Source organism: Pantherophis guttatus, chromosome 1 (assembly GCF_059756535.1).
Source record: "Pantherophis guttatus breed Tessera chromosome 1, ASM5975653v1, whole genome shotgun sequence".
Classification (NCBI taxonomy): domain Eukaryota; kingdom Metazoa; phylum Chordata; class Lepidosauria; order Squamata; family Colubridae; genus Pantherophis; species Pantherophis guttatus.
The window spans coordinates 113637063-113650276 of NC_142063.1; the positions used below are offsets into that span (position 1 = coordinate 113637063).

The following is a 13214-nucleotide window of genomic DNA, read 5'->3' on the forward strand; positions in this document are numbered from 1 at the left end:
CTAAGTGGGCGTGGCTAAGTGACCATGTGACTGGGTGGGTGTGGCTAAGTGACCATGTGACTGGGTGGGCATGGCTAGGTGGCCATGTGACTGGGTAGGTGTGGCTAGGTGCCCATGTGACTGGGTGGGCGTGGCCAACTCGACATCATTTCTTTTCCCCAATTACTGTTTTAAATATAAAAAAGATATACCAAAAGGTTGTTTATTCATAAGTATTTAATACTTAAGAATAAGAAGTACACAGAACTAGATTTTGTTACGAGTTTTACAATATGAATGAAAAACTATACAAACCATTCAAGTTTTACAATATGAATAAAAACTATTTATTCAAAACCATTCAAGTTTTACAATATGAATAAAAACTATTTATTCAAAACTATACAAGTTTTACAATATGAATAAAAACTATACGTAGCTACACAAGTTTTATAAAATAAATAAATTTAAAATTAAACAAGGGGGCACCTGACTGTGTTTACCTTTTCTGCTGCTGAAGCAGTTGGAGGCAGTCCGAGGTGGGCGTTTGGACCTGCTGCAGGGCAAGGTGATATAACCAGGATAGGTAGGCTGTTGCTGCCCAGGTGGGAGGTGGGCGCAGGCCTACAGGGCTGGCTGCAAGGTGAAGCAATGGGGTGGGGTAGGTCAGGGGTCTGCAACTTTAAACACTCAACCTAGAGGGAAAATTGGCCCAAATAGTATCTATTCTAGTCATGAGTTTGAACATAGTTGTCATTGAAACAGGAATGGCTCAAAGGGCAGGGTGTGGAGCATAAATGTTGTTCCTGGCAGATAAGGCCTCGTTTCACCAAGCCGCTACTTACTCAGCAATAGCAGAATAGTAATGGAAAACTGTTTAAGAGGAAATGTAGCTATTGTCAGCTCTGTGACTTTTACATTAGATTTTCTGATATCATAGCAGTAAGCTAATTCCTACTCCAAAAAAACCAGTTTTACTGTAGCTGATTTTTATCTCCGATTTTCCATATTTTCCCCCAAGGCCAATGGAAAATTATCTTTTTATTACAGTCCATTATTGAAGATCTAAAGGGTTTTTTCACAAAATGAAGTCTGGATAATTATGATGTCCACATTAGGCAGATACATTTTTACATGGCTGCCCCATGCAGTTTTCTTATGCACCTTATTCAAGTACTCAACTTATGACCATTCATTTAATGACCATTTAAAGTTCTGATGGCATTGAAGAATGTGAATTCACTTACAACCTTCCCAGGAGATCTCTGGCAAGCAAAGTCAATAGGAGAAGCCAGATTTGCTTAATGACCATGGTGATTTATTTAACAACTTCTGCAAAAAAAGTCATAAAATCAGGTTCAACAAACTTAACAACCACAATGCTTAGTCATAGACATTATGGTCCCAATGCTGGTTGTAAATCAAGGATTGACTGTATATTCACCTTTCCTTGCTTACTTTTATGATGTATTTTGTATTGAAAGAAAATAAGCTCTTGTGTTGTTTGTGCCTGAAGCACCATCTCTATAGAGTATCTGTGAGGATTTGCAAAATGCTTCAAGTTCTCATGTGAGTAAAGTTAAAAACAATTTGTAAATAGTGTCCCCTTATTGTTCAAAATGTCCTTTTTAACAGTAGACAAAACTCAGGAGTCATCTGGTAGCCCCTTTTCAGAGTAACAAAAAACTCATCCCGCCTTTTAACTTAATCCATACAGTATATCTGCCCTATTCAGCTGTTCCAATGGAACAGCTCTGCAACCAGAGGTTCTGGAATGCATTGAAGCTGTTCTACAGTGCAGCTCTTATGATAACAGTAAATTTGGTTTAAATAAACTGCAGAAAAAAAGGGGCAGATCCACCATTTTTTAGAATACTGCCACATACTCTAAAATTAGAATAATTTAAAGCAATGGAAATCAACCACACATTCATCGCAAGCTCAGTCTTGCTTTTAAAAGCATATTGTCTGTGGAATGTATTCCTACCAAGTTTATCCTTGAAAGATATTTGTTCAGAAGAATAGGTAACATGGTAACCTTGCTTTTACAGAAAACTCTGGAGCTTACAAATAGCTTCTTCAGAACATATCTGGCAATATTTTAGGTAACAAAATGGGCAACAGGTAGAAAACGCCTTTTAGTGTCTGACAAAACAGGGAATAGTGTTATGTCTTTTTTTCTTCAATCTAGCTATGATCAGTTCTCAATATACAACTATATAATGCCAACATTACCACAACAGAGTTAAGAGTGTGCAACAAGTTGCCAACACCGCCCCTTCTGCCTTGCCGAGTCTCTGCTTCTGCCGACGACCCTTCCTTTCCCGAGGGGGTCCGGGAGTTTGGTGCTTGGCACTGGCACCACCCGTGACAGGGGAGCAACCTCCCCACAACCACAGCAAGACACGCACCTGCACGACTTTTTTTTTTTAATTTGATTTATATGCCGCCCTTCTCCGAAGACTCAGGGCGGCTTACAATGTGCTCAGCAATAGCCTTCATCCTTTTGTATATTTATACAAAGTCAGCTTATTGCCCCCACAAACTGGGTTCTCATTTCACCTACCTTAGAAAGGGTGGAAGGCTGAGTCAACCTTGAGCCTTGGCAAGATTCGAACCCTGCAGTAATTGCAGGCAGCTGGTCTTAATAACCAGCTTAATAACAGGGTGCCTTAAACCCCTGTACTACCAAGGCTCTTGGACTTCACTTTGACCCATACCCGGAGCTTAGCCTCAACGTCACGTGCCGTCCAATCAGGACCGGCCAGTAAGTTTTTTCGGGAGCTGCTCTCGGCGGCATTAGAATTTGCTACGAAGACCCAGGAGAAGCGTTCGATCGGCCCCTCCACGAGTGGATGGGGTAGGGTAGCTGGCGGCCACATGGCCAACGAGGCTTGGGTGGAGGAAGCCAGCGAGGCACTTGGGTGGAGGAAGCCTCCAACCAAGCGCCTCGCAGGCTTCTTCCACCGTCCACCCAAGCGCCTCGCCGGCTACCCCCACCGTCCACCCAAGCGCCTCGCCGGCTACCCCCACCCGAGCACCTCGCCGGCTACCCCCACTGTCCACCCAAGTGCCTCGCCGGCTTCCCCCACCGTCCACCCAAGCGCCTCGCCGGCTTCCCCCGCCGTCCACCCAAGCGCCTCGCCGGCTTCCCCCGCCGTCCACCCAAGCGCCTCGCCGGCTTCCTCCACCCAAGCGCCTCGCCGGCTACCCCCACCCGAGTGGCTCGCCGGCTTTCTCCACCCAAGCGCCTCACTGGCTACCCCCACCCAAGCACCTCGCCGGCTTCCTCCAACCAAGCGCCTCGCTGGCTACCCCCACCGTCCACCCAAGTGCCTCGCCGGCTTCCTCCACCCAAGCGCCTCGCCGGCTACCCCCACCCGAGTGCCTCGCCGGCTTTCTCCACCCAAGCGCCTCACTGGCTACCCCCACCCAAGCACCTCACCGGCTTCCTCCAACCAAGCGCCTCGCCGGCTACCCCCACCGTCCACCCAAGTGCCTCGCCGGCTTCCTCCACCCAAGCGCCTCACCGGCTACCCCCACCCGAGTGCCTCGCCGGCTTTTTCCACCCAAGCGCCTCAACGGCTACCCTCACCCAAGCACCTCGCCGGCTACCCCAACCCAAGCGCCTCGCTGGCTTCCTCCAACCAAGCACCTCGCCGGCTACCCCCACCGTCCACCCAAGTGCCTCGCCGGCTTCCTCCACCCAAGCACCTCGCCGGCTACCCCCACCCAAGCGCCTCGCCGGCTTCCTCCAACCAAGCACCTCGCCGGCTACCCCCACCGTCCACCCGTTTACCTTGGGTGGAGGTAAACGGTGAGGCGCTTGGGTGGACGTAGCCGGCGAGGCGCTTGGGTGGAGGTAAACAGCGAGGCGCTTGCTTGGAGGTAAACGGCGAGGTCCTTGGGTGGGGGTAGCCAGCGACACGCTTGGGTGGAGGTAAACGGTGAGGCGCTTGGATGGACGTAGCTGGCGAGGTGCTTGGGTGAAGGTAAACGGCGAGGCGCTTGCTTGGAGGTAAACGGCGAGGCGCTTGGGTATGGGTAGCCGGCGAGGCTCTTGCTTGGAGGTAAACGGCAAGGCGCTTGTGTGGGGGTAGGCGGCAACACGCTTGGGTGGAGGTAAACGGCAAGGCGCTTGGGTGGACGTAGCCGACGAGGCGCTTGGGTGAAGGTAAACGGCGAGGCGCTTGCTTGGAGGTAAATGGTGAGGTGCTTGGGTGGGGGTAGCCAGCGAGGCGCTTGGGTGGAGGAAGCCGGCGAGGCGCTTGGGTTGGGGTAGCCGGCGAGGCGCTTGGGTTGGGGTAGCCGGCGAGGCGCTTGGGTGAAGGTAAACAGCGAGGCGCTTGGGTGAAGGTAAACAGCGAGGCGCTTGCTTGGAGGTAAACGGCGAGGCACTTGGGCGAGGGTAGCCGGCGAGGCGCTTGGGTAGCCGGCGGGGGTAGCCGGCGTGGCCAACGAGGCTTGGGTGGGGCTACCTCCACCCAAGTGCCTCGCTGGTTACCCCCACCATGGAGATCACGAATCAAAAAAAAGCCAAAATATAATTTTATTATCCTGTCCAGTTCACCAAGATTCTGCTCTTACATTTTTAAAAAGGGTAGGCCGCGGCCGGTAGCCGGGCGGCCGCAGGTCAACCACCTTTCCCAGCCCCGCTTCCCCGAGGGCAGCACTCGGCTGTACTTGCCTGTTCTGCTGCTTTGCAACACAGCGAGGGAGGCTAATAAATAGTGGTGGGGCGGGGTGAGGGGTGGGTGCCGGGCGGGCCAGCAATTTAAGAAACGGTTCGGTGTGCTGCCTGGCCAATAAATAGTGGTGGGGCGGGGTGAGGGGTGGGCGAGCCAGCAATTTAAAAAACGGTCCGGTGTGTTGCGGGGCCAATAAATTGCAAAAAAACACCGAACCGTTTGTTAAATTGCTGGCTCGCTCGCCCCATTTATTGGCAATAAATAGTAGTGCGCAGGGGCGGGGCAAGGGGCGGGGCGAGCCAGCAATTTAACAAAGGGTTCGGCCGAACCCCCTAGAACCGGCAGAATCCCACCACTGGTTATGTGGCATTAAGCACCCACATAGATTGAATTTTGTCACTGTTTTTACTAGCTAATTGTTTTAATGCTTTGCATAAACCTATGCTGTAACATAGTGACACCGTAACTGTAATTTCTCTCTTTCTGGTGTATTGCTGTTTCAGGTGAAATCTAGTGTAGGACTGAACATCACAAGTGCTGTAATGGCATTAACTGGTATCATCCTGTACCTATGTGAGCTGATCTTCAATCGTGCTTTTATAAGAAATTACCATCGATATGACAATGATAGTTTACTTGTAAGTAAAACAATCTGGTCTTAAATTTTGGCTTCATGTGCAGAATTCTAAAGGAGAATATATATACAGGAAATATACCCCAAATCCTTTGAGCTTTGTTTGAAAATCTTTTCTTCAATAGGTCTAAGTCACAAAAACACAAGTGCTATTTCATTTGAATGCTTTTTAAAATATATTTGTTCAATCAGGGGAATCAATCTTCTGGTCATTGAGGTACAAAGTGAGTAGGACTTTGTAGATTTCTTCTTTCTTTTCCAGTTTATTTATTTGGTGGGGAGGGTTTTTTTTAAAAAAAATATGTCTAAATGTGTTTTATACATATTATTTGACACTGTCTCTGTACAGTGTAAAAAATTGATTGTTTTACAGTAGGGTTTAGGAAGTGAAAAACAAAGGAGAGTGCTCTGACTAGATGGTGGCCTCAACAACTGTCTAAAAGGATGCAAATGACCAGCTGTCTGCAAGGAGTATAAATCCTTCCATTCCCCACCATCCAGTCAGAGCTGAAGAAGCTTCTTGGAAAAGAGGTGAAACTTCTCCACAGGAAAACAAGAAAGTCCAGTTGTGTCTTGGAAAAGCACCTTTGGGACAACCATGGCCTGGATGACTGAGAATCTCCCTAGACTCTCTCCTCTATTACTTCTCTCCAGGCAGCAGGAAAACAGGCCCTCTATGTTTCCTATTGGGAAATGGACAGCAAGCAAATTACATCTATTTATTTCAACAGTGAGAATACTTCCCTTTAGAATATTGCAAAACATAAGAGATGCTAATGTTCCCTGATGCATTTTTCTCAGATCACAAAGGCTGTACAGGTAGTCTTTACAATTAATTTACAATTATTCAATTTACAATTATATATTTACTGACCAATGTTTTAATGGCACTCAAAAATTATGACCGCTCCTTGCATTTACGACCGTTGCAGCGTCCCCAGAGTCACATGATCAAAATTGGGGGAGTTGGCTACTAGCAATTTATTTAGGACAGTTGCAGCATCCCCTTTGCGATTTTCCCAGCCAGCTTCTGATCAGCAAAGGCAGCGGGATTGGGGAAGGTGGATTCACTTAACAACCGTATGAGTCTCTTAACTGCACCGATTTGCTTAACAACAGTGGCAGAAAAGGTAGAATTACTCATGACTCAGTTAACAATCACTTTCTTTAGCAGTGGAAAATCTCGTCCCAATTGTGATTCTAAATCGAGGATTACCTGTACAGTGTCTTTGTTTTTCCCAATACAATTGTTCCTCCCAGTGTTTCTCAAGGAAGCAGCTGAGAGTCCCTTTTAATGGTTTAGCACATTCAGTAAAATAAAATACATACCATTGCATTAATTTCTCAGCAGATTAAAGCTATCTTTCCACATGTCTACAGAGTGTTGGTTATGGCCTCTCCAGTGTGTTGCTCTTGTTCAGCCTGCTGGAATTTTGCATCGCTGTTTCACTGGCTCATTTCGGCTGCCAGGCAACTTGCTGTAGGGATGACCAGGTAACTATTTGATACTTTGATACTAGCTTTAGCAGTTCTCATTGTTAAAGAATGTAAAGAAGATTGTCCACTTTTCTTCTTTATATTTGCACTTCACCTAACCTGACCTTTTGGTTGTTTCTTTGCTATTACCCTGAACAGTAGGTGAGATTGGCTACTCAGGGTACCCAATAAGCTTTATAACTAGGAGAGGTTTGAATTCTGATCCAACACCCTGTGATTTGCTTCTGCATATGATTAATAAGAGCCTTGGTGGCGCAGCAGACTAATGCACTGTTAAGTAACACCAGCTGCCTGCAATTACTGCAAGTTCAAATCTCACCAGGCTCAAGGTTGACTCAGCCTTCCATCCTTTCGAGGTAGGTAAAATGAGGACCCGGTTTGTGGGGGCAATAAGCTGACTTTGTGTAAAAAAGAACACCGCTTTGGGAGGGGGGCGAAAGCCCTACTAAGCAGGTATATACAAAAGTATGAAGGCTATTGCTTAATGCATTGTAAGCCGCCTTGAGTCTCCGGAAAAGGGCGGCATATAAATCAAACAAACAAACAAATAAATAAATAAATAAATAAATAAATAAATAAATAAATAAATAAATAAATAAATAAATAAATAAGATGGAAATTTTTCCCAGCTTCTGTTTGGCTAGAGAGTGAATGTCATGAATATAACACAGTTTGTGTAGTCTCTTTATAATTCAGTGATGCAGAAGTTGATGTCTCCATTTTCGAGAACTCAATTCTAAATATTGTTACTTTAGTGTGTAACTACATTAATTTAAAGTATCTGTCACTTGATCACATTTTCCCACAATGCTACCATTTTTAAAAAAATAACATTATTTTTAAACCTCAGACAACAGCTGAATACATGACTACCATATGCTGCCTAAGGTCTCCAAATATAGATGTGATAATAAAGAGATTCTAACAGCACTATTATAAAGGCCTTTGAAAAAAAATCCATTGGAAACAATTGAATTACCAACCACGTACCTACATTCTGAATTGGCAAGTTTGGTGATGGGTGGGAAAGCCATGCCCGTCCCTTGTTCGGCAGAAATGACAATTAGCTTCCTTTTGTACCAATGAGAAACATACTCTCAACCTTTCAGAAATGCTTTAGATCAGGGATGGCAAACCTTTTCTGCGCTGAGTGCCCAAACCAGAATGTGCTTGTGTGTGCGTGCAGGCACGCGTGTGCGCCACAGTTCCAGAGACCCGAAGACCAGCTGGCCAGCACTCATGTGCGTGTTGGAAACCCAAAGACCAGGTGGCTGGCGCATGCATGTGCACCGACCAACTGGTCTTTGGGTTTCCGGTGCTCCAGCACTCGCAAAGACTAGCTGGCCGGTGCACATGCTCACCAGGGCTCTCTGTGCCACCTCTGGCATGCATGCCACAGGTTCACCATCACGGCTTTCGATTAATTTGAGAGGGAGAAAATGGGACAGAAGAAAGACTGAAAGGGGTAAATATGATTGGGCCTGACAAAACAGAAGAACTCTAAAAATATTGTAGGCAGCTAAACCAGCATACAGAGATGCCTGTCTTGGGGTCCATGGTGCTCTCTACCTTAGTTAGTTTCTTGCAGATGTTTCATTACTCAAACTAGGTAACATCACCAGTTTTATTAGTTGGGTAATAAAACATCTGCGAAAAAACAACCAAGCTCAGGATCCCCTTATTTCAATCAAGGTCCCCTTATTTCAGCCCTGAGCTCCAAAAATTTTTCTTTATCGTTACCTGTATCAGTTCATAGCACTGCTGATTGAATCCATTATAGAAACCAAAAAAGTAACTTCCCCTGGAGGGAAATGCATCTTCTTCGGGCCTTGAAATTGTTAAAATAAGTTAATAATCAGAGAGCATTTGTGAATAAATCATAAGTTTGTTTGTTTGTTTATTTATTTGGTCCTCAATTAAACTAGACCCTAGATTTGCAACAATATGAATACAGAAACGTAAAATATAAGCAATATAAAACTGCAATAAAAACTAAAGTACAAAATAAAACCAGTCCTCAGAGGTCCTCAGAAGAAGCCAGTTGACTTCTCTTACCACTCACCACTTTCCAGAGGACCATCTCAGTTGGTACCAACTTTATTTCAGAAGGGCATCTATTCCATACAGGGAACACTCAGTGGGGTGGGGTGGAGGGGTTTGTTTTCCTGTCAGACCTGTTGATTGGTAGGTGGGAGATCCTGAGCAGACATTCTCTGAATGTTGGCATAAAGCTGGCAGATTTGATCAGGAAAAGTTACTTAAATGCCCACCATTTGCCTGTTAATTTATAGTTTTAAAGAATTCTCTATCAGGACTTTGAGCTATCAAGGATTTCAGCCTGTTGGTGAGACTGCCAGCATCAGAGTTAAAAACACACAACTGGAGAATCTATTCCTCCCACCTAGAGTAACAGATGTGTCCCTGCGTATTTTTTTGTATTAATTATTCTTTTCTGTTACAGCCAACGGTGCTTCTTGTGCCTTACCAAGTCATCGGAGGTGAAGAAGTCGCAGATGAACCAAATCCTCCTCCTTCACCACCGACTTACGATAACATGGTTACCAAATCTCAGTAAAACAAGAACACAAGGAAGAAAATCTGAAAATGGTTGGCAACAGAGGTTTCAGGAGAAGCAATCCCATGACCATTTTTTAAAAGTCTGTTGCAACTTTGAATGGTTAAATAACTAGTTGTAAGTTGAGAACTACCTGTAATAGTGATTTCATAATGACTGTGAAGAAAAACAGCTACTAAAATTAAAACATGTAATTGATACAATACAGGTAGTTCTTGACTTACGACTGCAATTTGGACCAGAAGATCCATTGCTAAGCGAGGCACTTAAGGTAATTGTGCCTTATTTATGGCCTTTTTTGCCATTGTTGTTAAGTGAATTGTTCTGGTTGTTCAGTGACTCATGTGGTCCTTAAATGAATCTGGTTTCCCACATTGACTTTTAAAAAGCCAACTGGGAAGGTCATAAATAATAATCCCCCACCGTAGCATGCTGTCATACATACATACATGCTGGTTGCCAAGCATCTTCAGTTTTGATCCCATGACCATGGGGAGGCTGCTACCTGTGACTTTTTTTCAAGTCTGTTGTGAATTTGAATGGTTACTAAATGACCAGTTGTAAATTGAGAACTACCTGTAATAGTAGTTGCACAATCACTGTGATCTCAAAACAGAAGAAGTTTGCATATAACTAAAATATTCCATATTGTTAGGGCACTTAAGCTGATGAAAACAGATTCCATGCAAATTGCTATTTTTTATTTTTTTATTTTACTATCATCCATCTCCAACATGGGAAGCTGTAAACACATTCATTAGCTGTATCCTTGAAGGGTTTACAGTTGTGTAAACATCCACTTTCAAAATCAAAGCCATTCATACTTTTAGGGAGGGTATATTTAAGATGTGGGCAACTATGATCCCTTTGCTACCTGTGGATTTTGACTCCTGAGCCTGCAGGGCTGATTCAGGTATTCTTGGAGTTGAAGTCTGCAGTTCCTAAAGGTGCCAGAGTTGCCCATCCCTGGTACTGTATATGCTCCAAGAGACTCAATTGGAATGCAGAGAAAATTTGAAAATGGTGAAAATTTTGACTCCTGCAATGATTTTACAGGTGTACAAAATGTACATTTGCACAGTTTTTGAGGTTTAAATTGATAGGCAGTATCCTGCATATAATCTAGCTCAGTTGAACTGATCTCACTCTTACTTCCTTTCTTTGATGAATCTGCATACAGATGGGAAGTTGAACAACTAGCCTTGTGGTGCAGCCCGAACAATCTTGAACCGAATACACTCAAACTTGTAGAAATGATACTAAATTTTAGGAGAAGCCCTCCTATTCTACCACCTCATACTAGACAACATAGCATGTTTCCCCAAAAATAAAACCCGGTCATATTTTCTTTTGCGCTCAGAAAGAAGTGCTAGGCCTTATTTTCAGGGCATGTCTTTTCCCCATGTACCAGTATGAGGTGGGGGTGATCTGTCCCATATCCAGCAACCTCTCCATATTCCTCTAATTTCTCTATGAGTCTCGGGCCTGATTCTAATGATTCCTCCAAGACAGAGGTCACCAACCAGTGGTCCACAAGAAAATTTTGGTGGTCTGCAGCATGTCCAAGCTGCTCTGCCATGACCAATGGCCAGTCCTGTAACTACAGCTCTGGAACAGAGGTCACCAACTGGTGGTGGTCTGCAAGAAAATTTTGGTGATCCGTGGCACACCCAGGTGAAGGAGCTCTTCCAGGATGACCAATGGGCCAGTCCTGTGACTAGAGCTCTGAAATATGGGACCAGCCAGGCAGCTCATGGTGGGGCTAGAAAACTCCACCGTAGAGGGAGGAAGGTGCAACTTGCAACTTTACAGGAAGTGCTGTGATGCAGACAGGCCGAATCAACAGGTGTCAGCAATCTTTGGCTCTTTCATCCACCTGCTATGGCTTCCTGTTGGCTGAATCCACCAGTGGCTAGTCCCGCCAATCACCCTCCCCTCCCACTCCTCACCTGGCCTGATAAGGGAAGAGTGGGGGATGGAGATTCACTCCATATTTCAGAGCGGGAGTGAAGCTTCATCTCTTGCTGGATTCTTCTGGCACTTGTTGGTGCTGCACGACTGGGAGATGTGCAACTTCCTCTCTGCCCCAAGACACTGGCTGGCCCGCGAGATGAGAGAGAAAGAGAAAGAGAGATGAGAGAGGGAGGAGAAAGAGATGAGAGAGATACAGAGAGAGATACAGAGAGAAATGAGAGAGAAAGAGAGATGAGAGAGAGATGAGAAAGAGAAAGAGTTACAGAGAGAGAGGAGAGACATCTCTCTCATCTCTCTCTGTATCACTCATCTCTCTGTATCCATCTGTATCTCTCTCCTCCTCTTTCTCTCATCTCTCATTCTCTCATCTCTCTCTCTCTCCTCTCTCTGTAATTCTCTCTCTATAACTCTCATCTCTCTCTGAATCTCTCTTTCTCATCTCTTTCTCCTCTCTCCCTCTCCCCCCCCCTCTCTCTTTCTCTCTCTCTCTCTCAACTCAAGGGCCAGCCAGTGTCTTGGAGTGGAGAAGAAGTCGTGCATCTCCCAGTTGCGCAGCACCAACAAGGGCCGGAAGAAACGCCCGCAAAATCCAATAAGAGATGAAGCTTCACTCCGGCTCTGGAATATGGAGCAAATCTCCATTCCCCTCCCTTCCCTTCTCAGACCAGGTGAGGAGTGAGTGGGAGGGGAGAGTGAGGCGTGGGACTATCCAGTGGTTGGTTCAGCTGACAGGAAGCCACAGCAGGGGGACAAAAAAGCCGTGGATTGCCGACACTGGATGCTTTGGCCCACCTGCGCTGCAAACAGCCCCCTTGCTGCAACAGCACCATTACCTCATTACAGCCAGCCGGGGCTGCACTACTCCTTGCACATTGCACCTCCTACAAAGTTGCAAGTTGCACATTCCTCCCTCTATGGTGAAGATTTCCAGCCCCACCATAAGATGCCTGGCCGGTCCCATATTTCAGAGCTCTAGTCACAGGAGTGGCCCATTGGTCATCCCGGAGCAGCTCCTTCACCTGGGTGTGCCAGTACTGGTTGGTGACCAGTACTGCAAACTACTTATGCTGACTGCCAGCTGCCTGCAATTTGGCAGTTCAAATCTCACCAGGCTCAAGGTTGACTGTGCCTTCCATCCTTCCGGGGTGGGTAAAATGAGGACCCAGATTGTTGGGGGCAATATGCTGACTCTGTAAACCGCTTAGGGCTGGAAAGCACTGTAAAGCGGTATATAAGTCTAAGTGCTATTGCTATAGTGTGTCAGCTAACTGGACCTGCCACACTCGCAGCTGATTATTATCCCATAGATTGAAACACCTGTCTAATTTCCCCTTGAAATGAATTGCTAGGAATTGAATTAAAGACTGCAAAGCCAATCATAATATAGGGAAGTTATCTTGGCATCTAGAAGAGATCTAAAAGAGATCTAAAAGAGATAACGGCAAGCTGCTTTTTAAAAAGATGACATCTGGGAATAGCGTAGCTCATGGAGGGGGAGGGAGGTCACAAGCCGTCTCCCCCTCTAAAACACTGATTATAACATTGAAGCGACCTGCCCTCCACACCCCTATAGACGTCCGTAGAACAGGCCAATACCAAATAGCAATAGGAGGCTCAAGACTCCAGAGGGCGCTCCCGTGTAACATACATCGTGAAAGAAGTGGGGGGACTCTCCAATAGAGCAGAAATGTATAGTAGGGAGGCGTCAACCCCAAAAAGCAAATGTTCAGTTTAAATCAGTGCAAAAGGAAACGTAATAGATTTACCCATCCTAACTTTGCCTCTACACAGAGAGGATTTGCCTTTGGCATCTGCTTATTGGCTAAACGATGCGGTCCAGATGTTTCAGCGGCCTCTGTGGTTTCCA

At 45.7% G+C, this 13214-nt stretch overlaps 1 protein-coding gene across 2 annotated transcripts in view; it reads left to right on the forward strand.

Moving 5' to 3' along the window:
• The window catches only part of LOC148116526 (membrane-spanning 4-domains subfamily A member 8-like), a 14185-nt gene extending 4122 nt beyond the window's left edge, over positions 1-10063 (forward strand). Inside the window, exons 5-7 of one of the 2 annotated variants that reach the window (XM_087881493.1) lie at positions 5171-5305; positions 6682-6795; positions 9260-9788. In XM_087881493.1, the coding sequence (XP_087737619.1) occupies positions 5171-5305; positions 6682-6795; positions 9260-9373 (363 nt within the window). In that variant the 3' untranslated portion in view covers positions 9374-9788. Of the gene's footprint in view, positions 1-5170; positions 5306-6681; positions 6796-9259 lie in introns of both variants that reach the window. The other variant, XM_087881492.1, reaches the window with a different exon arrangement.
• The last annotated feature ends 3151 nt before the right edge of the window (positions 10064-13214 follow it).